The sequence below is a fragment of the Polypterus senegalus genome, chromosome 17, assembly GCF_016835505.1.
Source record: "Polypterus senegalus isolate Bchr_013 chromosome 17, ASM1683550v1, whole genome shotgun sequence".
Taxonomy (NCBI): Eukaryota; Metazoa; Chordata; class Cladistia; order Polypteriformes; family Polypteridae; genus Polypterus; species Polypterus senegalus.
This window is the reverse complement of record NC_053170.1, coordinates 13,472,194-13,494,084: the sequence shown is the minus strand read 5'-3', so window position 1 is coordinate 13,494,084 and position 21,891 is coordinate 13,472,194. Positions and strand designations below refer to the sequence as shown.

Sequence of the window (21,891 nt, the reverse complement as noted above, 5' to 3'; positions counted from 1 at the left end):
AAAAAAACTCCAAATGCTGGAGAAAAAAATAAAATCTGTAAAATCTTCACAACCAGCAATGAGGTCCGGGCAACCACTTTTATCTTCTTCATTGGGGTTGTTCTCCAACGGATCACCACAGCGTTTTTAAAAATGTAACTAATTCATCTCAGATTTTGATTAGAATTGCTGTGGTCGATTATCTCGCATGTCAACGTCACTGTGCCTTATAGCTTTTGAGTTATGGAGGGATGAAACTTAAAGTCACCTCTTAAGGGAGACAAAAATGTAAGTAGCTACTAAAAGTGGTCACTGATTACTGTAACTAAAGGGTTAGTATGAAAACCTGCAGTCACAGTAGTGCACCAGGGCTGGAGTTGGACACCTCAGCCTTTAAAAGTTAACAATTCTTGACATAAATGACAGCTTGTCGAAATATAATTACAGACATTTTGAATTGAACACTGTGAAATATACGGACAACGTAGATGATCCGCTGTGGCAACCCCTAACGGGAGCAGCCGAAAGAAGAAGAAGAAGAATTCTAGCTCATAATAGAAGAGTGTTCCTTAGTTATTATTTTATATATTATTGCAGTTGTTAAGATAGGCTTCGGGACCCCTGCAGCTCTGCATTAGAGTAAGTGGTCTTGAGCATGAGATGAGATAAAATGAGAGTATTGGAATGGCAGAGGTTAACGAGACGAGTCAGAAATGAAATCCAAAAGGCCCCACTTGGTGGAATTTGTGGAATCAGGAATTATGTATGTTTATAGCACTCTGTGGCTCCCTCCTATGATGATTGCTTAACTGTTGTTGCTGTGTTTTGGCAGGTTGGCTGGACCACTACTCGGGATTACTACACCTTTGTGTGGGCTGCATCTCCGAGCTTGTCTGACACCAACAGACCAGCAGTCCTCTATGTAGTTTTTGAGGGTGAGTACATCCGTTTCTATTTGTAGACTTCAGAGGCTTTTTCGTGGAAAACAAATATGTGTCTTGAGGATGGTCTTCAATTGCTGCGATCCAAAATATGGGGTTTCAAAGGTCTCAACCTCAGTGAGTGAGCACAGACTCCCCAGAAAAAGTTATTTGTGATAGCATGGGTGGGAGAGATTGATTCTTCTTTAAAATGTCAATTTTTAATATCTTAATTTTTTTCTTATAGACGTACATTTAAAAATAATGTATAATTCCAACTGAGTACTTTGGCACAACTTACTGTCGTGGGCAACGTTTCTGCTTCACTTATGCAGAGCCAGATTAAGACCTTTAGAGGCCCTAAGCACTTAAAAGATTTTTGTGTCCCCATGTATATGAGCTGCACTCACTCCCAGTGGGTAACTGAATGGGACAACCAATGTGACCAAGACAAGGACGATAACAAGAGCCTCAGTGGACCGTGTGGCAGTTGCCAGATTCTGATTTTGTTGTATTCCCAAGACTAACATATATCATTAACCTCTATTATTACTATTTTATTTTATATATATATATATATATATATATATATATATATATACAGTATATATAGACTTTTTAAAAAAATTAAAGGAACACTTTGAAAACACATCAGATCTCAATGGGAAAAAGAAATCCTCCTGGATATCTATACTGATATAGACTGGGTAATGTGTTAGGAGCGAAAGGATGCCACATCGTTTGATGGAAATGAAAATGATCAACCTACAGAGCCCTGAATTCAAAGATGCCCCAAAATCAGAGTGAAAAAATGATGTGGCAGGCTAGTCCATTTTGCCAAAATTAAATTGCAGCAACTCAAAATTGTACGCAGCACTTTGTATGGCCCCTGTGTTCTTGTATACATGCCTGACAACATCGGTGCATGCTTCTAATGAGACGACAGATGGTGTTGTGGGAGATTTCCCAGATCTGGACCAGGGCATCACTGAGCTCCTGGAAAGTCTAAGGTGCAACCTGGTGGCATTGGATGGACCAAAACATAATGTCCCAGAGGTGTTCTATTGGATTTAGGTCAGGAAAGTGTGGTGGCCAGTCAATGGTATCAATTCCTTCATCCTCCAGGAACTGCCTGCATACTCTCACCACATGAGGCCAGGAATTGTCGTGCACCAGGAGCCACTGTACCAGCATAGGGTCTGACAATGGGTCCAAGGATTTCATCCTGATACCTAATGGCAGCCAAGGTGCCTTTGTCAAGCCTGTAGCGGTCCGTGTGACCCTCCATGGATATGCCTCCCCAGACAATCATTAACCCACCACCAAACTGCTCATGCTGAATGATGTTACAGGCAGCATAATGTTCTCCATGGCTTCTCCAGACCCTTTCACTTCTGTCACGTGCTCAGGGTGAACCTGCTCTCATCTGTAAAAAGCACAGGGCACCAGTGGTGCATCTGCCAATTCTGGTATTCTATGGCGAATGCCAATCGAGCTGCATGCTGCTGGGCAGTGAGCTCAGGGCCCATTAGAGGACATGGGGCCCTTGGGTCACCCTCATGAAGTCTTTCTGGTTGTTTGGTCAGAGACATTCACACCAGTGGCCTGCTGGAGGTCATTTTGTAGGGCTCTGGCAGTGCTCATCCTGTTTTGCTTTTCCCAAAGGAGCAGATACTGGTCCTGCTGATGGGTTATGGACCTTCTATGGCCCTCTCCAGCTCTCCTAGAGTAACTGCTTGTCTCCTGGAATCTCCTCCATGCCCTTGAGACTATCCTAGAAGACACAGCAAACCTTCTGGCAATAGTACATATTGATGTGCCATTCTGGAGAAGTTGGACTACCTGTGCAACTTCTGTGGGGTCCAGGTATCACCTCATGGTACCAGTAGTGACACTGACTGTAGCCAAATGTGAAACTAGTGAAAAACAGTCAGAAAAGATGAGGAGGGAAAAATGTCAGTGGCCTCCACCTGTTAAAACTATTCCTGTTTTGGGGGTCATTTCATTGTTGCCCCTCTACTGCACCTGTTGTTAATGTCATTAACACCAAAGCAGCTGAAACTGATTAACAACCCCCTCTGCTACTTAACTGACCAGATCAGTATTCCAGAAATTTCATTGACTTGATGCTATACTCGCATTAAAAAGTGTTCCTTTAATTTTTTTGAGCAGTATATATATATATATATATAAACAAGGGATGTTCACAAGGTTTCCACACTTTTATATTTTCGTTGGAAACCGTGAAGGCTGGAGGAGTAGTAATTGGGCATTAAAAAGTTGGTACGACGCTGGGAAAACTGCATCACAAACGAAGGTGACCATGTAAAAAATGATGTCATTTGTTTTTGAAATCTTTAATAAATAGAGTTTATATACAATATGTACTAGGGGGCTTTGCCCCCTGCTCGCTTTGCTCGCCAACCCCCCTGCCTTTGCTATGCGTTAGCCTCTTTGCGGTTCTGTCGCTTGCGTATAGGGTTGCAGATGTACAATTTATTTTTATTTTCATGGGAATTGTTACATATGCATAATAGAACTATTTTAAATTACAGCAAGTAATTAGCCATATTAAAAAAGAGTAAAATGTAATAATTTGAAAGTAAATTGTTTCATGTTGCGTTAGAGTTATTCGTTGCGTAATATGATTTCATTCTGTTTGGCTTTGAAATTAACACGCAAATACTTTTTAAACTTGCACTTTTACTGTAAAACTTGATTAAAAACATTTCTTTTGAATAAAATTTTTGTCAGTATCTCATTGAATTTTGATTCTCTGTTTGGACTTTCATCGTGACAACGCAATGTATAACTGCCCGTGATTGAATTTCGTTTCTTTCTTTCTATTAAATAAAACGACTTTTTTGAGTGTTTGGTTCTGAGTTTTGTTAATTATCTTTGCAAAAGCTATTCTAACGGGAAACTGTTAATGTTTTAATATGAATGGAATATCGAGATATCCTTTGTTATATAATGTTATCCATGGAAGTTGTACTACATTACCTTTCTTGGATACATACTTCTTTCTACAGTAATTCATCTGTTGTAAGACCGGACGGTGTTAACGGTTGTAGATATGGGATATTGTAACTTGATGTTTTCGTCTTCTGCACGATCACCCTCAACTGTTTTAGCATAGTCTATTGATACGCATTTAACCAATTTGCCGTGTAACCGATCGTCATTTTTGGTGCTAATTCGTTTGACTTCATCATTTCTTGGTGCTAGGATTGCCCGTGTAATCATTTCTTCTGTTGATAACCCTTCATGATGAAATTCTTCAATAAGATTTGGACATAATACGTCTTCTTTAATTGGGAACTTAAAGTGAGGAAAACATTAAAATTAATGAGAGCTGAGACAGCAGAAAATGTGTCTGTCAAAAGCATTTACACGAATGAGAGCGAGAGGTCATGGCCAAGGTCTCAACTCGGGGGATCTTGAAATAATCTTCCAAAAAGTCTCGTCACACCCCTTTTTGGTTCAGTTTCACCATTTGTATTTTTTCACCATATGGTAAATCCGGCGATGGAAAATTTCTGTGGTGTTCCCCTTCCCTTAATGTCCTAAGCACATACATCTTTTGCGTTAATGGTTAATATAGCCATGCAATTACGCAATGCATGCATTGGCTATCAAGCAGCCCTCCCACAAACTGGAGCAAACCTTTTAGGCAAAAAAAGCATAAATATACAAGTGAAGTGCTTTTGTGTCGTGAATAACCCAATACGGGCGTTATATCTCAGTCAAGGTTTCTTCTGTGGCTGTGTCTCAAGTTCATGTTTAGTGTCTCTCTTTTGTTTTTGATTCTTTAATTTATCTACATAATGCTAATTCTTTATTTTTGTTTTTGTCAATGTTTTTATGTAGCCTGTGTTATGTACCATGTGTTTTAGGGGGTGGTTCCCCAAGAGGCGGGACCACCTGCCAATCACCACCAGGACTGCCCTCTGCCCTACACATTGGAGGGCCTTCCATAATTCCTGGCGGTTCTTTTTGAATTTGCTAGGGAGCTTTTGGTGAGTTCTTAGTTTTTTTGCTGGACCTTGACTCTGCGTTGAGATTCTGTATTGCAGCTGTGTTTGCTTTGGATTGCTGTACCTTCTCGGGCAACTCCTTTTTGTGCTCGGTGGAGCTTCTTGTGCTACAGAACATTGTTGTTAAAAATAAATCTTTTATCTTCCAATGATTCTTCAAGACTGTTTTTGTTTCTAGTCTGAATTTGGACTGTTCTTTCATTTTGACTTTAAACATATTTATGTTTCCTCTCCTGCGGTGGGCTGGCGCCCTGCCCGGGGTTTGTTTCCTGCCTTGTGCCCTGTGTTGGCTGGGATTGGCTCCAGCAGACCCCCGTGACCCTGTAGTTAGGATATAGCAGATTCGATGATGGATGGATGGATGTTTCTTGTCCTGGTCATCCCTTTAAACTTGGTAGCCTCTCCTTCATAAGGCTGTAAGGCCAACACCTATTTCAATCCTAACAAAAATTGCAAAGTCACCTGTGCTGTTCATTACTATCTCTTTTTCGTCGGTGAAAATGAAAACACCGAGCCTCACTTGCTAATTTGGGGATTGCACCCCAAATTGAGTAATTTGTCATTCACTGTTAACATTACACCAGCCAATGCTATTGACTGTGATCTGCGGAGTGGCCAGTCTAACAAAATATATTTTAATGACCTGGGGATGGTGGCTGTGAGAAAAGGAAGAATGAATTCAGCCACCTTACGTCAGACCACTCGTATGCCCCTGAAGATTAGACTAGATTAGATTAATTATTTTTAAAAGCGCATTTAAAACAACAGAGGTTATGCCAAAGTGCTGTACAAAGAAGCATTAAAATAAGCACAATGCAGACAATCATGTAGAAGCAGATTAATAAAACAACCAAATATAACATTCACCACAATCCCATTATACATAGCGAAGGGGGAAACCTTGGGTTTCTTCAGGGTGCCACCACCATATCGCCAGGTCTTTGGTGACGCCATCCACTTCCAGCTGTTTCATCCCCTCGACCTGTACATAAACACACTCTAACTGGTGCTGCCCCACTGTCACAGGCAACTGGACTACCACACTCTTCCCCTGGTTCCTTCAGCCAAACTAATGCCAGGGGCTGTCTTAGGCTCTGCAGCAGTCAGACTCACAGGCCAATAGTCCTCTGAAGCACAGAGATGTGTAATAAAGTGCTCAGTGCTGGATGGGCCTACAAGAAGTGCTGTTCATAGGCTTCTTATATAGCCACTTTCTCCAGGCTTTCATGCCCCCCCTACAGTCTGTAGCCTTCTGGAGAACATATTCCTCTCAGGTCCATTACCAGGGTCACTGCAACATGTACAACAAGTACTGCACTGAAGTACCAGTTCAAGCCATCGTTTTATGGGGGATGTAAGTGGAAGGTGCCTTAATCGGTGGTCCTCATTACAAATGGACTGTCTGAAGAGAGCAGAAGGAGTAAATAGCCATGCACTGAAAATGCTGTAGGAAAAAACTACAGTATAAGAACCACAACAGTATATTAAGTTAAAAAAGGCAAATGAGGTTATGTAGGTAAAGTAAAAGGAGTTTCTCCAAACGCAAGAGGTTGAAATGAACATTTGTTCCAGAAATTGAAGTTGTTTTCTGACCTGCCCTACATCTTTTTGTGAACAGAATACCCATCCTTATCTTGTCCCACTCTCAAAATTATCTGAGGTGAGCTCCCCTAAATGCTGGTGCATAATCTGCAGTCTGATGATTGTGACCAGAGTGGGTTCATTGAAGGCCAAAATGTATACAGTATCTTTTTTTTTAGGACATTAGAACAATCCAGATGACAACAGGTCATTCAGCTCAACAAAGCTTGCCAGTCCTATCCACTTAATTAGTCGAACATAACATCAAGTCGAGTTTTGAAGGCCCCTAAAGTCCTCCTGTCTACCACACTACTCAGTCGCTTATTCCATGTGTCTATGATTCTCTGTGTGAAGAAACACTTACTAATGTTTGTGCAAAATTTCCCCTTAACAACTTTCCAACTGTGTCCCCGTGTCCTTGATGAACTCATTTTAAAATCACAGTCTCAAATCCACCGTACTAATTCCCTTCATAATTTTAAACACTTCAGTCGTGTACCCGCTTAATTTTCTTTTTCTTAAACTGAAAAAGCTGTGCTCCTTTAATCTTTCAGTATAATTTGGCCCTGCTTCTGCCATGTCTTGATCCACAAGGCATTGGGAAAAGTTTTGGTCCTCTGAGAATTGCCTTTTGAACCCGGTCTTCTCATTGTTCCCTTTTTTTGCAGCTTACTATCTGCCCAAAGAAGATGGCGAATTTTATCAATTCTGTTATGTTGACAGCAGTGGGCAGGTGCGTGGAGCGAGCACTCCCTTCTGCTTCCAGACTGAAGCTGCCATCAGTCCAGAAGATGACATTCTAGTGGTCACTACAAAGGTGGGTAGGTGTTGTGATCAGTCTAGAAGATGGAGTGAAAGGATCTGGACTTGTTCACCATGGAATTCTGGCCTGTTAGTTACTTTTCAACTGAAATACTGATTTGCTGACTTATTTGTCACCAGTAGTAACCATAGTAATAGTAGTAGTAAAGTCACGTGTATGGAGTACAGTGAAATTCTTATTTTCATTTCCAACTGACATGCAATGCGTCATCACTCTGCAGAACAATGGATTTCAGTATGTAACTTAATTTTATTCAGAAGAAAACACAAATTTGCCCTCCTTACCCCCATTTCCATACCAGTTGTCCAGTGACAGTAGGATCATGTGATCAAGGAGGTGTACTAAGGGTGGCAGTGTGAGCCAATCACGTGTCTCTTTCTAATATTAATGCACATATATATATTTTGGATATACTTTGTTAATCCCTAAGGGGAAATTGTCTTTTCACACTACCTTTTTGCGGGGAATCAGAGTACAGGCATTGTACGGTGCCTCTGGATCAATTTTTGGGTTAAGAGGCCCAACAGGGTAGGATCCCTGTTCGGATCCATTTATGTTAATCATTGCTTTGTTTTACTCTGTGTGTCAAAAAAAATCTGAGTTTTTTAAAAGCATTTTTATTGAAGTACAACAGCCAACATTTTAAAGAGAAAGCATAAAGCATTTAAGCAAGAATTAAGATAATAACCCATTGCTTGCACAAGCACCTCAGACCACTGCAAAGTGAAGCTTTGTTTATAGGTCCCATAGCAGAGTTGAAGAAACACTTTACTGATGCTTTGTAAGTGTTATGAAGACCAAAAAGAAATGTTTATAAAAGTCTTGGTACATAATAGTAAATAATAGACACATTTTTGCAGTACCTAACCTGAAGTATTACCGGCTTTTTATTTGTACAGTATATTGCAGTCATACCACATGCACTTCAGAACATGTTAACCACATGAAGCTCAGCATATTCAGGCCCGGCCAGTACTTGGATGGGAGACCAACCAGGTAAAGCTTGGGTTGCTGCTGGAAAAAGGTGTTGGTGAGGCCAGCAGGGGGTGTTTATCCTTTGTGTGGGTCCCAATGCCCCAGTGAAGTGACGGCGACACTGTGCTGTGAAAATGGCGCCGTCCTTCGGATGAAACTTAAAACCGAGGTCCTGACTGTCTGTGCTCATTAAAGATCCCTGGGTATCCTTTGCAAAGATTAGGGTGTATCTCGATTTCCTGGCCAAACTGCCCACCAGTGCCTGGAAATTTTAGCCCCCTAATCATCCCCTCTCTCTAATTGAATAACTATCACTCGCTTCTTCAACACCTAACAGGAATACATGGGGAGTTTACTGGTACAAAATGGCTGCCTTCATATCATCCAGGTTGATGCTGCACATTAGTTGTGATTTTAGTGGCTCCCTCTATGTAAAGTGATTTGTAGTGGTGAGGAAAGCACTATATACATGTAAATAAAATAATAATAATAATAATAGTGGGCGGCATGGTGGCGCAGTGGGTAGCGCTGCTGCCTTGGAGTTAGGAGGCCTGGGTTCACTTCCTGGGTCCTCTCTGCATGGAGTTTGCATGTTCTCCCCGTGTCCAGTTTCTTCCCACAGTCCAAAGACATGCAGGTTAGGTGTATTGGCGATTCTAAATTGTCCCCAGTGTGTGCTTGGTGGGTGTGTGTGTGTGTGTTTGTGCACCCTGCGGTGGGCTGGTGCCCTGCCCAGGGTTTGTTTCCTGACTTGCGCCCTGTGTTGGCTGGGATTGGCTCCAGCAGACCCCCGTGACCCTGTAGTTAGGATATAGCGGGTTGGATAATGGATGGATGGATAATACTAGTAATAATAGTAATAATATAAATATGATTAATAGTTAGAGAAAGACTATTTAGTCAAAAGCTGCGTTTCATCTCACATTTTTCTCTCTCCTGGGCGATTTAGGATCAGGTAGAGGAGATTGAGAAGGAGAAGGTGGCTTTAATACAGGAAAACAGCCAGCAAAAGGTGATGATCGAAGGCCTGAAGAAGGAGATTGAGGAAATTCTTCTGGAACTGAGGAAGACACGGGTAAGATCTGCTTGAAGGTCACTGCTTGGCTCAGCTGTGTCCTTGTTTTTATTTTCTTGCCATCTGTGTGTCACAAGATCTAAGAAGCAGAATGGATGCATCCTGACTAAACCCTTCCAAGGCTTTGCATTGTGTGCTGTTGTGATCCTTTGCTATTTAGTTATAATTGGCTTCTTTTACAGGAATCTATTGAAGAGCTGAAAAGGGAAAAGTCTGAAGTTAGTGTGAACTCAAAGAAGACTATTGAGGAGTATGAGCAAAAGCTAAGAGCTAAAGAGGATTGTTACAAGGAAAAAACGGTAACAGTGTTGGATTTAATATGTTAAAACATGAAGAGTGATGCATTGTGAAAGAGTTTAAAGATTTATCATTATGTTTTGGTCCTGGGGTACCACTGTGGCTTTTGAGCCTCATTTGTAGCCTTTTTGTCAAGTGAAGGCAAACTGAAGTTTGAACAGAGCTGCTGTTTTTATAAGGCTAAGGACATATCACACTATTAATTGTCAGCTGACTGAAAAGGTAACCGTTGCCAAAGTCTTTTTAATTGATTTGTTTTTCTTGTTATATCTTTTCCTCCAAAATGTTATAATGTTAGTCACATCAGCACAGTTGAGCTTACTTTTTACGCTTATTTGCTTAGCAGAAGCTTTTTTCCAAAGCAACTCATGAAACAGTTCAACATAACTGAGTAAGCTTTAGCCTTCAGACTGTTTTGAAAGAAGTGTTTCAGGACAAGGTTACAAAATTGATCATCATACGCGAAGAAGAACGCTAAACCAAATTGAACACCACAAGACTAGTTAATCTTTCCTTAGTTACAAGAACATATGAAAGTCATTATCAATTAGACAGATATTCATGGAGCCTGAGAGTCTTCAAATGCTCCTTAAACACGGTGGAGAACTCAGCAGTTCAGATGGTGGTGGGCATATAAAGACAACTATCTCTATATATTGTGAGCTGGGGGACTGATCGCACCCTCAGAGAATACAGACGTTCCTGGGAAAACCCCTGAAAAACGTTGACAGACTACCTTCACATTGCTCCTTACCTTACTGGCGGCTCTGTCGCGTGATAAGCGTCTTGCGCGGTACTCCAACTACTTAAAAACCTGTACGGGCACCTGTCAGATTTGGAATGGATTGTTTGCTTTTCTCTCTCTCTCTGACATTCTCTGCTCCTGGCGGAAAATTCTTTTTGTTATCGATAGATGGCAGCACCTGCCCTGCATTCCAAAATGGCGGGGAGATGGTTGTCAGTTGAACAGCGGGTGCGATGTGTTCACCTTTTCATAATTGCATAATTGATTTGGACCACCCTGTGCATGTGTGTGTTTATATATATATATATATATATATATATATATATATATATATAATGTCCAACATCTGTCTGTACGTCTGTCCACTTTTCACGATTGGATAGTTTTTTCTTTCTATAATTTACTTGAACATTCCAGTTGATTTTGTGACTTCTGTCATTGTCTTAAGTATCATAGTTCGCTTGCGGTACTGATTTATTTGCACGAATCTGAGAGAGATGCAGCGGGGCCCTCCTCACTCATGCACCAGCTTCGGGGTGTATCTTACATTCGCTTAGCTAGCAAACGAGAGAACTACTTAACGGATCTAGATCGGGCTTTTTTCTAGTATTGAACATTTCGGTTGATTTTGTGACTTCTATCATTGTGGTAAAAGTCATAGTTCGTTTGCAGCAGCGGTATATATTCGCCCTAATCCGAAACAGAGGCTGCGGGCTGAAGGGAGAGAGAAATGTGATGTCAGGAGTGGAGAGCCAGGCAAGGCCTGCGTCGCTGTCCTGTTTCAATTCTACGTGGGCGAAGCCACAGGGAACGGCTTGTCAAGTACTTAAATCCTAAAAGTAATTTGTTTCATAACCATTGTCCTGAAAACGTTATGTTTATTATACCTACTTACTTGCTTATGGCAGTGTATCGATCATGCAATAATGATGATGTTTATTATGACATTTATTTTGCTGTTGTTTTTGCTTTATTATTATTATTTTGTTTGTTTATTTTTGGACAGTTTCAATTTTGTGAGCACTGTTTCATGGTCACTACCATATTGCTGATGATTGCTGAGCCTATTGCTACCATGGGACATGATGCTGGTGCTGCATTTTGGCGCTTTTCCACTGCATAGTACGGCACGAAACGGTTCAGTTCAGCTCACTTTTGGGGGGTTTTCCACTGGGAACAGTACCTGGTACCTGGTCCTTTTTTTAGTACCACCTCAGCCGAGGTTCCAAGCGCGTCGAACCGTTACCAAAACGTGACGTGTAAACTCTGCTGGTCACTGATTGGCCGGAGAAAATCGTCATTACTGCGTCACTGAACTTGCGACATGAGACACAACAGACACGCTAGATTTTTAGCACAGCCAGCGAAGGTTCGGACGCACTATTTTGTTTTAACCAAAAATGGCTGTTTCGTGGTCTATTAAGGAAGTACAGACGTTCCTCTCGTTGGTAGCCGAGGAGTGGATGCAACGAGAGCTGGATGGGGCGACGCGGAATGAAAAAGTTTTTCAGGAGGTCGGCGCAACTATAACGACACGTGAATAATCCCGTCCACTCTAAAGCGGTACTAAACTGCAGTCGAAACGCAAACCGAGCCGAACTGAGCCGAACCAAGGTGAGCTGTACTGAACCGTGCTGTGCCATACTATGCAGTGGAAAAGCACCTTTTGTCTTCAACACACTGCAGCTTCTTAAAAGGGAACACATTTTTCTGTGTTTTAGTAGCCACGATTTTACGGTTGTTGCAACAGTGCAAATCTGCAAGCTGAGATGGCTCATGGTGTGCATGAGTCCAGGACAAAACAGAAGGCCATTGTTATCCAAATGTCATAGGTTTACTGTTAACCACCAGCAGTTACCACTTTGCAAATGTTGGAAGTGGAACTGATTATGGTGTGATTCCATGACAAGACACCAGGACAGATTCCAGTCCAGTGTGTTGTAGGTGTGAGGCACTAGCATTATGTCACTGAAAATCCTGTAGTTCTTTTAATACTTGCTTAAAGTATTCAAATTCATCCAGGAGTAGGAATTCCAGTCCAGTGAACAACAAAGGGGCTCAGACCTACAGAACATTTCATCCACAGATTTTGTGGCACCCACTTTCTAATTCGATTCAGACTACAAGACATGTTGTATCTGGGATCTCACATAATGGCACATTGGTGCCAACATTCTCAAGTGAAAACTTGGTGACTAAAGTCAGGACCAATGTGTAATACTCCCCGGTAATGGGTTGACTGTTGTAAGACTGGCATCGAGTGATTGGTAATTCTCCCTGCTCCTGGTCCACTGTGGTGATGTGAATAGAAGTGGAGTGAACCCTGTTCTGATGCTTTAAATTCTCTTAGGAGCTCCTTCAAAGTGTGGATACCCTCAATAACAAGAATGCAGTGTTGGTGGCAGAGATCAAGCAGCTGAGAGAGGAAGTTGAGGAGCTGAAGAAAGAGGCTGACATAAAGACAACAGAGGTGGAGAAGTAAGTGTTGGTTCAGTTGGTTAGCTTTCCTCTAAGCTCATCCTATACATAACATCATATTTATACAGGACTAGCTTCCTCAGGGGTGCAGTGGAGGTTGTGTAGTCTAAAACTATTTATTTCAGAGTCATTTGGCATTTTGTAGGAATTCCTTGTTGCTAAATGTTTGGGTTCTGCACACTGAACTTCAGAGAATTTAGCATGGTGAGTCCAGGAGTAAGTGTTACAAATGAAAGCCTACCGGCTTCAGTACTAGAATACACAGTCACCACTAATGAGTATGAGGTGGTGTGGTAACACCTGTGAAGGTCACACTAGGAATGGATGGATTCAAGGTGTAAACTCCTGAACGGCAAATCCTTTATTGAAGGAAGGAAGGAAGGTGTTGTGGTGATAAATGTGGTGATCACTCTTGCAGTCAGAGACTACAGTAGAAGCTTCATTTATTAGACTACATTACTGTCTGTGAAGGACAAAATATGATAGAGGGAATGGTCTTATGGTCATAAAGGAAGTAAATAAGGTGCAGTTGTGACAAGTGTCAAAGTCAGACAGCAAGTAAGTGGCTGATTTGGGAGTATCTCAGTTCTGGACCATTCACAGTCTACCAGAGGATTTAAGGTGTTCTGGGAAGTAATGCACACATCACTAAGCCAGTGACTGAAACCCAGATGGATTCAAGTTCTAGATTTTAATGGCACGAAGGACATGAGGTGCTCTAATGACTAATGGGAAGGTCACACACAATCAATTATTGAATTAGATGATTCAGGACGTCAACTTTTTCAAGTCCTAGACAACACAGCCTCCACTTAGGGACATATAGTGATAACACTTAAGGTTCCACAGTGAGTCACTTGATCAAGTGTAGCCTCCAAGCTAAATTTTTTTTATACTGTGCAGCCTCCATTAAATATCATTTCAGTGCATATGATGAAGGCCAGACTAGTGAGTGTCTGGGAGAGAATGTCTGAACAAGGAGCCTCTTGGTGTTAGACCTTAAACTACTTGTAAACTTTCCTGATAGACAAGAGACACCATAGTGACTAATGTGCAGTTAACACAGTTACTTACTGGCTAAACTGGAATTAAATCCTACAGGAAGAATTTAAACTGTGCGGGTCATAAAATGAGTTTGGTTCATACCTTAAACTCTGGACCAAACAGCTTTCTTTGAAAGACATTATGTAGTAGTGGAACCGGACTAGTATAAAGGACATGCAGAGCGTTCGTTCTCGTATGAGAGGTCTGAGCTTAACTGAAGGAGATCAGGTGATGATAAAGTGACTAATCTTGATTTCATGACATAAGACCGTGACTGGACAGTGACCCTCTAGGTTTGAAAGCTAAATTCTAGACCAATAAAGGGTGTAAGTTGGAAAGATAACAAAACTAAAAGTCACACAGTGAGGCAATGGCTTCCCAGTTCATTTCTTAATATCAAGACCGCACAGCCTCCACTGAGGGACATATGGTGATAACTCTTAAGTGATACTAACAGTGAGTTAGTAGCATCCAAGCTAATTTTTTTTTATACTGTGCAGCCTCCATTAAATATCATTTCAGTACATATGATGGAGGCCAAACTAATGAGTATCTGGGAGAGAATGTCTGGACAAGGAGCCTCGTGGTATCAGACTTTGAACTACTTGCATCATGCTAACTTTCCTGAAAGACAAGAGACACCATAATGGCTAATCTGCTATTAACACAGTTACTTACTAGCTAAACTGGAATTAAATCCTAGAGAAAGAACATGACTTGTGCTGTCCAGATGAGTATTATGTTCAGAGGACATTCAGAGTGTTTGTTCTCATATCAGAGGTATGAGCTTAACTGAAGGAGACCGGTGATGATGAAGTGATTAATCTTGATTTCATGACATAAGACCGTGACTGGACAGTGACCGTCTAGGCATGAAAGCTAAATTCTGGACCAGTAAAAGGCGTAAGTTGGGAAGGTGACAAAACTAAAAGTCACACAGTGACACAATGGCTTCCCAGTTCATTTCTTAATATCAAGACCACATAGTCTCCACTGAGGGACACTATTTAAAAAACATCAGTGTGGAGACTAATATCAAGTTTATGAAGAGAGTGATTGAACTAGTAGGCTGTTGGCACCACACCTTAAAATTAGTTGCGCCACATGAGTATCTCTAAAGGACACAAAGTACTATTGTAATTGGTGTGTAGGCCACAAAGGTTATTGGCTCAGCCTGGAGCCTTTGGCTTACCTGAAGGATATAAAACGGTGAAGCAATGGTGAGTCAAAAGGTAATAGACTGTGTTTCTGAAGGAACTGAGCCTCTCTGTTTCAAGTCATAAATCAATGAAGCGCCAATACTTTTACGATGATGCAACTCATGTTGATTTCATGTAGTCAGTCGATAATAAAGCTACCTGGCTCAAGGTCCCACATCCTTAACTCTTGACCACACAGCCTGAACTGAAAGACATCATGTGTAGAGTGGAACAGTCTAAAAGTCATGACGAAAGTCTGTGCTTGTACTTGAAGAGCATGATGTGATGAAGAAGTAACTAAGGTTGATGTGATGACATAATATTTACACCACTGGAATGCCTAGGCTGTACTGGCAGGCATCACTAATGAAGATGTGACTTGTCTTGTGATTACGGCACTAGCTGATAACTAAATTAGTAGCCCCTTCGCTTCATAACGTTAACTCTGGACCACACAGTCTTTACTGATAATGTGCTATTTGACTAGCATGGAGATCATGAGGAATTGTACCTGTAGTCTAGGCTCAATTAAAGATCATACGACGATTCTGAATTTAGTAGTTATTTTTTTAAATTACTTAATTTAAATTAGTACTGTAATTTAAAAGATCACCCAGGCTCTATAAGATGATAATGATGTGATAAGTTTTGGGTTAAGCCAGCAAGTCCTCAGCTTAATTGGTAGCCTCCCTGCTAAAACTGTGTATGATGGTGGAGTATTCAGCCTTCTGAATAAATTTATTTTAAAAACATCAGTGTGGAGACTAATATCAAGTTTATGAAGAGAGTGATTGAACTAGTAGGCTGTTGGCACCACACCTTAAAATTAGTTGCACCACATGAGTATCTCTAAAGGACACAAAGTACTATTGTAACTGGCATGCAGGCCACAAAGGTTAGTGGCTCAGCCCAGAGCCTTTAGCTTACCTGAAGGACATAAAATGGTGAGGCAATGGTGAGTCAAAAGGTAATAGACTGAGTTTCTGAAGGAACTGAGCTTCTCTGTTTCAAGTCATAAATCAATGAAGCGCCAATACTTTTACGATGATGCGACTCATGTTGATTTCTTGTTGACTCAAGATCCCACATCCTTAACTCTAGACCTCACAGCCTGAACTGAAAGACATCATGTTAGATAGATAGATAGATAGATAGATAGATAGATAGATACTTTATTAATCCCAAGGGGAAAGACATCATGTTTAGAGTGGAACAGTCTAAAAGATCATAAGACAATCTTGAATTTAGTAATTATTTTTTTTAATTACTCAATTTAAATTAGTACTGTAATTTAATGATAAGTTTTGGGTTAAGCCAGCAAGTCCTCAGCTTAGTTGGTAGCCTCCCTGCTAAAACTGTGTATGATGAATATTATTCTGAATAAAGCACAACAAAGACTTGTGATTTGACATAGAAACATGATGGTGGGTTTGTGGTTGGTCTGGAAGATCATTCTAACAGCCTCATCCCTGCCTCATAGAGATCTATTAGCCAGGGGGCAAGAATTCTAGCTTTGAGAGAAAACAAAGCAATCAGTCTCTCAGAGCCTGTTTAAGGGAAGTCGTTTCAAACTTGTATCCCGGAGAAAGTTGGCAGCATGTGGGGTTTTATTGGAAGAGAAAACACGTTTTTTTATATAGGCAGTAAATATTCAGAATACCAGAAAACAGCAAAGTAAAACTCGGTCAAAGAAAAAAGAAAATCTTAAGCTTTCAAGAAAGCTCGCCTGCCAAGCCTGAACCCTGGAATTTGGGTGTCTCAGAAAAATCCACAATATTCACTCCTACACTTGGCTGTTTTATGTTTTGTTTTTTAATTTTTTTTTGTGAATACAGATTATACTTGGCGTATTTGTAATATAAAAATAGAAATGCCAAGTGGCTGGTGGTATGTGGGTAACAGCTGTCTTTTCCCTTTCAGGATGCAGAAAAAACTTTCAGCAGCTGAAGAGCAGAAGAAGGAGGTAGAGGCCAAGCTGGAGAAGCAAGTGGACCAAATAAAGCTGCTGCAGGTACTGAAGCACATCACTCATTCAAACACAGTGCCATCCATCCCATTTGCTATTTCTGAACAGAGCAACCTTAGCAGCAACCTTTATTGGAACTTTCATTGGCATTGGGGCCTACTTTAAAGCTGTTTTGACCTATTTTCCAATATTTTCACATATGGTTGTTACCTAAGGGCTGTGTCTTAGCAATATGACCATAACAGGACCAGGTTAATTGATGAATGACTGAAGCCGTGCCAAATTTCCTGCCATGAAAATCATGTCATGGCCTGTGAAATTTGACCTTTATTATGAAATCGACCCTCCTCTGTAAATTATTGCCAACATTCAGGATAACGCATTGATGTTGCACAGGACGCACCGTTTACGAGATGTAAATGTTGTTTTATATTGTGCGTGGCAGTGCATTGTGGGTGATTATAACATTTCAAATTGCCCATCGTGCAGGTAAAGATGCCCTTGTTGTACAAACCTTTGCTTTTTAAATTCTTTCTCATTCTAACATTTTAGGGCATTCATTCCTCCTGGAGGAAGCAAACCATCATAAAGTCAGGACTATTTACTCACCTCAGGGACAGAAACATAATGGGAAAAAGAATTGAAAAGGAATAAAAATAGAAAGAGAAATGTGAAACGTATACTAAACATAACAAAAGTCAAAAATAAGAAAGGGCAAAATAAGTGCAAAACTAGAATCACCAAATAACCAAGCCTATTCAAAGTCCTATTCAAAGCCTAAATTAAGAATTAAAAGTGGAAATCTAAAATCCAAACACTAAATGGTCAAAAAACAAAAACAAATTAGGTTTAGATGGGGCACAAAGACACTGCGAAATAACAGCTATGTAATTATTAGTGATGAGCGAGCACTAAAGTGTTCGGGTGTTCGGTCCGAACACAATGCGATGTAAGTCAGTGGGGTCAGTTTGAGACAACCAGGCACCCCCTGCTCTGAAGAGGGGAGGGTGCCTGGTCCATTGGAAAAGGTCAGAAAGTGACAGAAACACCACCCAAATGGACCGGGACCAGCATGGGGACGATGTCTGGATGCATCTTGGACTCCCAAGTCGCTACTGGGAACCAGTATGTCCTTTTACAGACTGACAAAAACACACCCAAAACCCCCCAAAAAATCAATTTTACAGGAAAAATGACACACTAAAACATTATATGACAGTGCCTGCATATATAGCACCCAATGACATGTTCCGGCCAGCCAATCACTGTAATGCCAGCACCTGACATGGCTACTGGCATTACAATGAGGGCAGTACTTACCTGCCCCTTGATTGGCTGTCTCCAACCCGTGAAACATGCGGGGCAGAGACTCGAGCATGGTGCACGAGCACATGTGGTGCTCGTTCGAGTAGTGCCATGCTCCGAGCATACCAATGCTCGAGCCGAACACATGTTCGGCTGAGCATGCTCGCTCATCACTAGTAATTATGCTTCTCTGTTTAAAGAATGGCAGGCCATATTATTTATCGTCCTCAGATGCTATAGCTTGATCTAATGACAACACCTGAGAGCAATCTTCTAATGTGGAGATTCAGTGCAAAGCTCATTACATTATTAAGAGACGTGGAATAATACTTAAAACACTATATGAAAACAATAAAATAAAACTTAAATGAGGAATTATAGATGAGATAAGAAATTACAAGGAAGGAATGAAAAACAAAATGCAAAGGAATAAAAAGACAAAATCCAATGAAAGTATTTAGTTCAAGTGCATTTGGTAAAATGTGCGGACTGAAGGAACTGGGGGCGAGTGTTTTATGAAGAAGCCTAGAATATGTAGCTTATGCAAGTGCAGGATTTCGCTGCTGTTCGTTACACACGTTTTAACATGTTGTCTCCAGCCATGTGTCTAATTTGCTTTGTAATTTTTCATTCTTTATTTTGCACAATACCATTTGAAGGTTACGTGACCACATTGGTCATGCTGATGACATAACAGAAGCTGCCATGTAAATATGGTGATATTTTTACTTTACTTTATTCCTTTGTGGATGGAAAAAACATTTTGAATCGTCATAGTGATAGTTAGCTTTATTTCCTTGCAGGCCCTATAGCGTTAGAGTTTTGTGATTTGGTTACAACCCTCTTCTGAATCTGATTTTTCTGTTTTGCTTTATGATTTGTCCTTTTCTTTGTCTTGTTCTGAGCCCTTGTTGTCTTTTTAACCACAATTTCTTGTTTCTCAGTCATCTTGTAGTTGATCTATGCCAGGGGTGGGCAAAATCAATCCTGGAGGGCCACGGTGGCTGCAGGTTTTTGTTCCAACCCAATTGCTTAATAAGAAGCATTTGTTGCTCAAGTAACACTTCTGCTTCATTTTAGTTGTCTCGCTCGTTAAGATTTGGAACACCTACTGCTTATTTTTTTCTTAAATAGCTGTACTGTATTCTCAGTTTTTAATTGCTCCCTATCTATACTAATAAAAGGCAAAGCACTCACTCACTCATTCACTTATCACTAATTCTCCAACTTCCCATGTAGATAGAAGGCTGAAATTTGGCAGGCTTATTCCTTACAGCTTACTTACAACAGTTAAGCAGGTTTCATTTCGAAATTCTACGCGTAACAGTCATAACGATTGACAACGTTTGCCATGTTGAACTTTCTTATTTACGGCCCCATCTTCACGAAATTTGGTAGGTGGCTTCCCTGCGCTAACCAAAACTGATGTACATACTTATTTCGATGGTATGACACCACTGTCGGCCGCGATATTGAACTTTCCAACGTCACTAATTCACCAACTTCCTGTGTAGGTAGAAGGCTGAGCCCATCTTCACGAAATTTGGTAGGCGGCTTCCCTGCGCTAACCGAAACCGATGTAGGTACTTATTTCGGTGGTATGACGCCACTGTCAGCCGCCATATTGAACTTTCCAACATCACTAATTCTCCAACTTCCCATGTAGATAGAAGGCTGAAATTTGGCAGGCTTATTCCTTACAGCTTACTTACAAAAGTTAAGCAGGTTTAATTTCGAAATTCTACACATAACGGTCGATAAAGGTCGACAACAACCGCCATGTTGAACTTTCTTATTTACGGCCCCATCTTCACGAAATTTGGTAGGTGGCTTCCCTGCGCTAACCAAAACTGATGTACATACTTATTTCGATGGTATGACACCACTGTCGGCCGCCATATTGAACTTTCCAACGGCACTAATTCTCCAACTTCCCGTGTAGGTAGAAGGCTGAAATTTGGCAGGCTCATTCCTTACAGCTTACTTACAACAGTTAAGCAGGTTTCATTTCGAAATTCTACGCGTAACAGTCATAACGATTGACGTTTGCCATGTTGAACTTTCTTATTTATGGCCCCATCTTCACGAAATTTGGTAGGTGGCTTCCCTGTGCTAACCAAAACCGAAGTACGTACTTATTTCAGTGGTATGATGCCACTGTCGGCCGCCATATTGAACTTTCCAATGTCACTAATTCTCCAACTTCCCATGTAGGTAGAAGGCTGAAATTTGGCAGGCTCATTCCTTACAGCTTACTTACAACAGTTAAGCAGGTTTCATTTTGAAATTCTATGCGTAACGGTCATAACAGTCAACAACGTCCGCCATGTTGAACTTTCTTATTTATGGCCCCATCTTCACGAAATTTGGTAGGCTGCTTCCCTGCGCTAACTGAAACCAATGTACGTACTTATTTCGGTGGTATGATGCCACTGTCAGCCGCCTTATTGAACTTTTCAACGGTATTTGTTACTTATGTGCCCATCTTCAAGAAACTTGGTACGCGGGTTCCCAATGCTAACTGAATCCTACTTACGTACATATGAACGTCCATAGCCTGCAGCTCGGTCACCGTGTGAGGCAGCGTTGGGTCCCCCATCCCAATCCCTCCCACGTTGTTGGCTGCCTGCCTATATAAGGCTGTCCGTCGCTCCAGTCTCTTCATTACCTTCCTTGCTTCGCCACAGGATTCACGTCTCCCTGCTGATAACTGCAGCCTTTTTATTTAATCCACAGCTTCTCCGCTGTTTTATTGTTCGTTTATTATGATTATATTTATTGTTTAGGTATTTTAGATTTACTTTATATTGTTCAGGTACCCATTTCCTTTATCGTTCCAACCGTACCCCCATTAACATGTCTATCGAGGTGATCACCATCGATCAAAGAACTGTCACTTAACGAGTGGTTTCCATGCCCGGAGATGGCACCTACCTTTTCCATTCTCTTAGTTACATATTGCACGGCCATATCAGGCTCACTCTTGATATCTGGAGGAACATTGTGTCTTATGTATTGAATGACTGGGACAGGTTCAAGGTGTGGACTGATGACGGTACAGGAGATAATTATACTACACAGGAGCACTAGAAGAGTGAAATGCTTAAGCCCTTCACCTATGGTTCTGCATGTGAGTTGATGGCTGCCTTTGAATTGTTCGGTAGTTGCTTTCAAGTGTACCGAAATGGCCAAATATTTTACATGTTTCAATAACTGCCAGTGCCTCTTAAACATCTTAGACTCACAGGTGACGATTTCAGTAGTGGACACTTTGATGTTTATGAATGTTTAAACTCTTAAAAGCTGGATGTGAAGTTATCGATGAAACCGGTTGTATGCTTACAATGCTTGACAGATGCCGAATGTCACTTCAACACAAGTCCTACAAATACTGTCGTAATTGAAACAAACCATGAAACTCAAACCAATTATGACAGCAGCAATCCAAGCTGTGAGATTTGAAACAA

At 41.0% G+C, this 21,891-nt stretch overlaps 1 protein-coding gene across 4 annotated transcripts in view; it reads left to right on the top strand.

The window, feature by feature from the left end:
• calcoco2 (calcium binding and coiled-coil domain 2) overlaps positions 1–21,891 on the top strand; it is a 63,855-nt gene that overhangs the window by 16,471 nt on the left and 25,493 nt on the right. For all 4 annotated transcript variants that reach the window (XM_039740753.1, XM_039740757.1, XM_039740755.1 and 1 more), the window contains exons 3-8: positions 812–914; positions 7,186–7,334; positions 9,265–9,390; positions 9,573–9,689; positions 12,783–12,910; positions 17,074–17,164. In XM_039740753.1, coding sequence (XP_039596687.1) covers positions 812–914; positions 7,186–7,334; positions 9,265–9,390; positions 9,573–9,689; positions 12,783–12,910; positions 17,074–17,164 — 714 coding nt within the window. The remainder of the gene's footprint in view (positions 1–811; positions 915–7,185; positions 7,335–9,264; positions 9,391–9,572; positions 9,690–12,782; positions 12,911–17,073; positions 17,165–21,891) is intronic.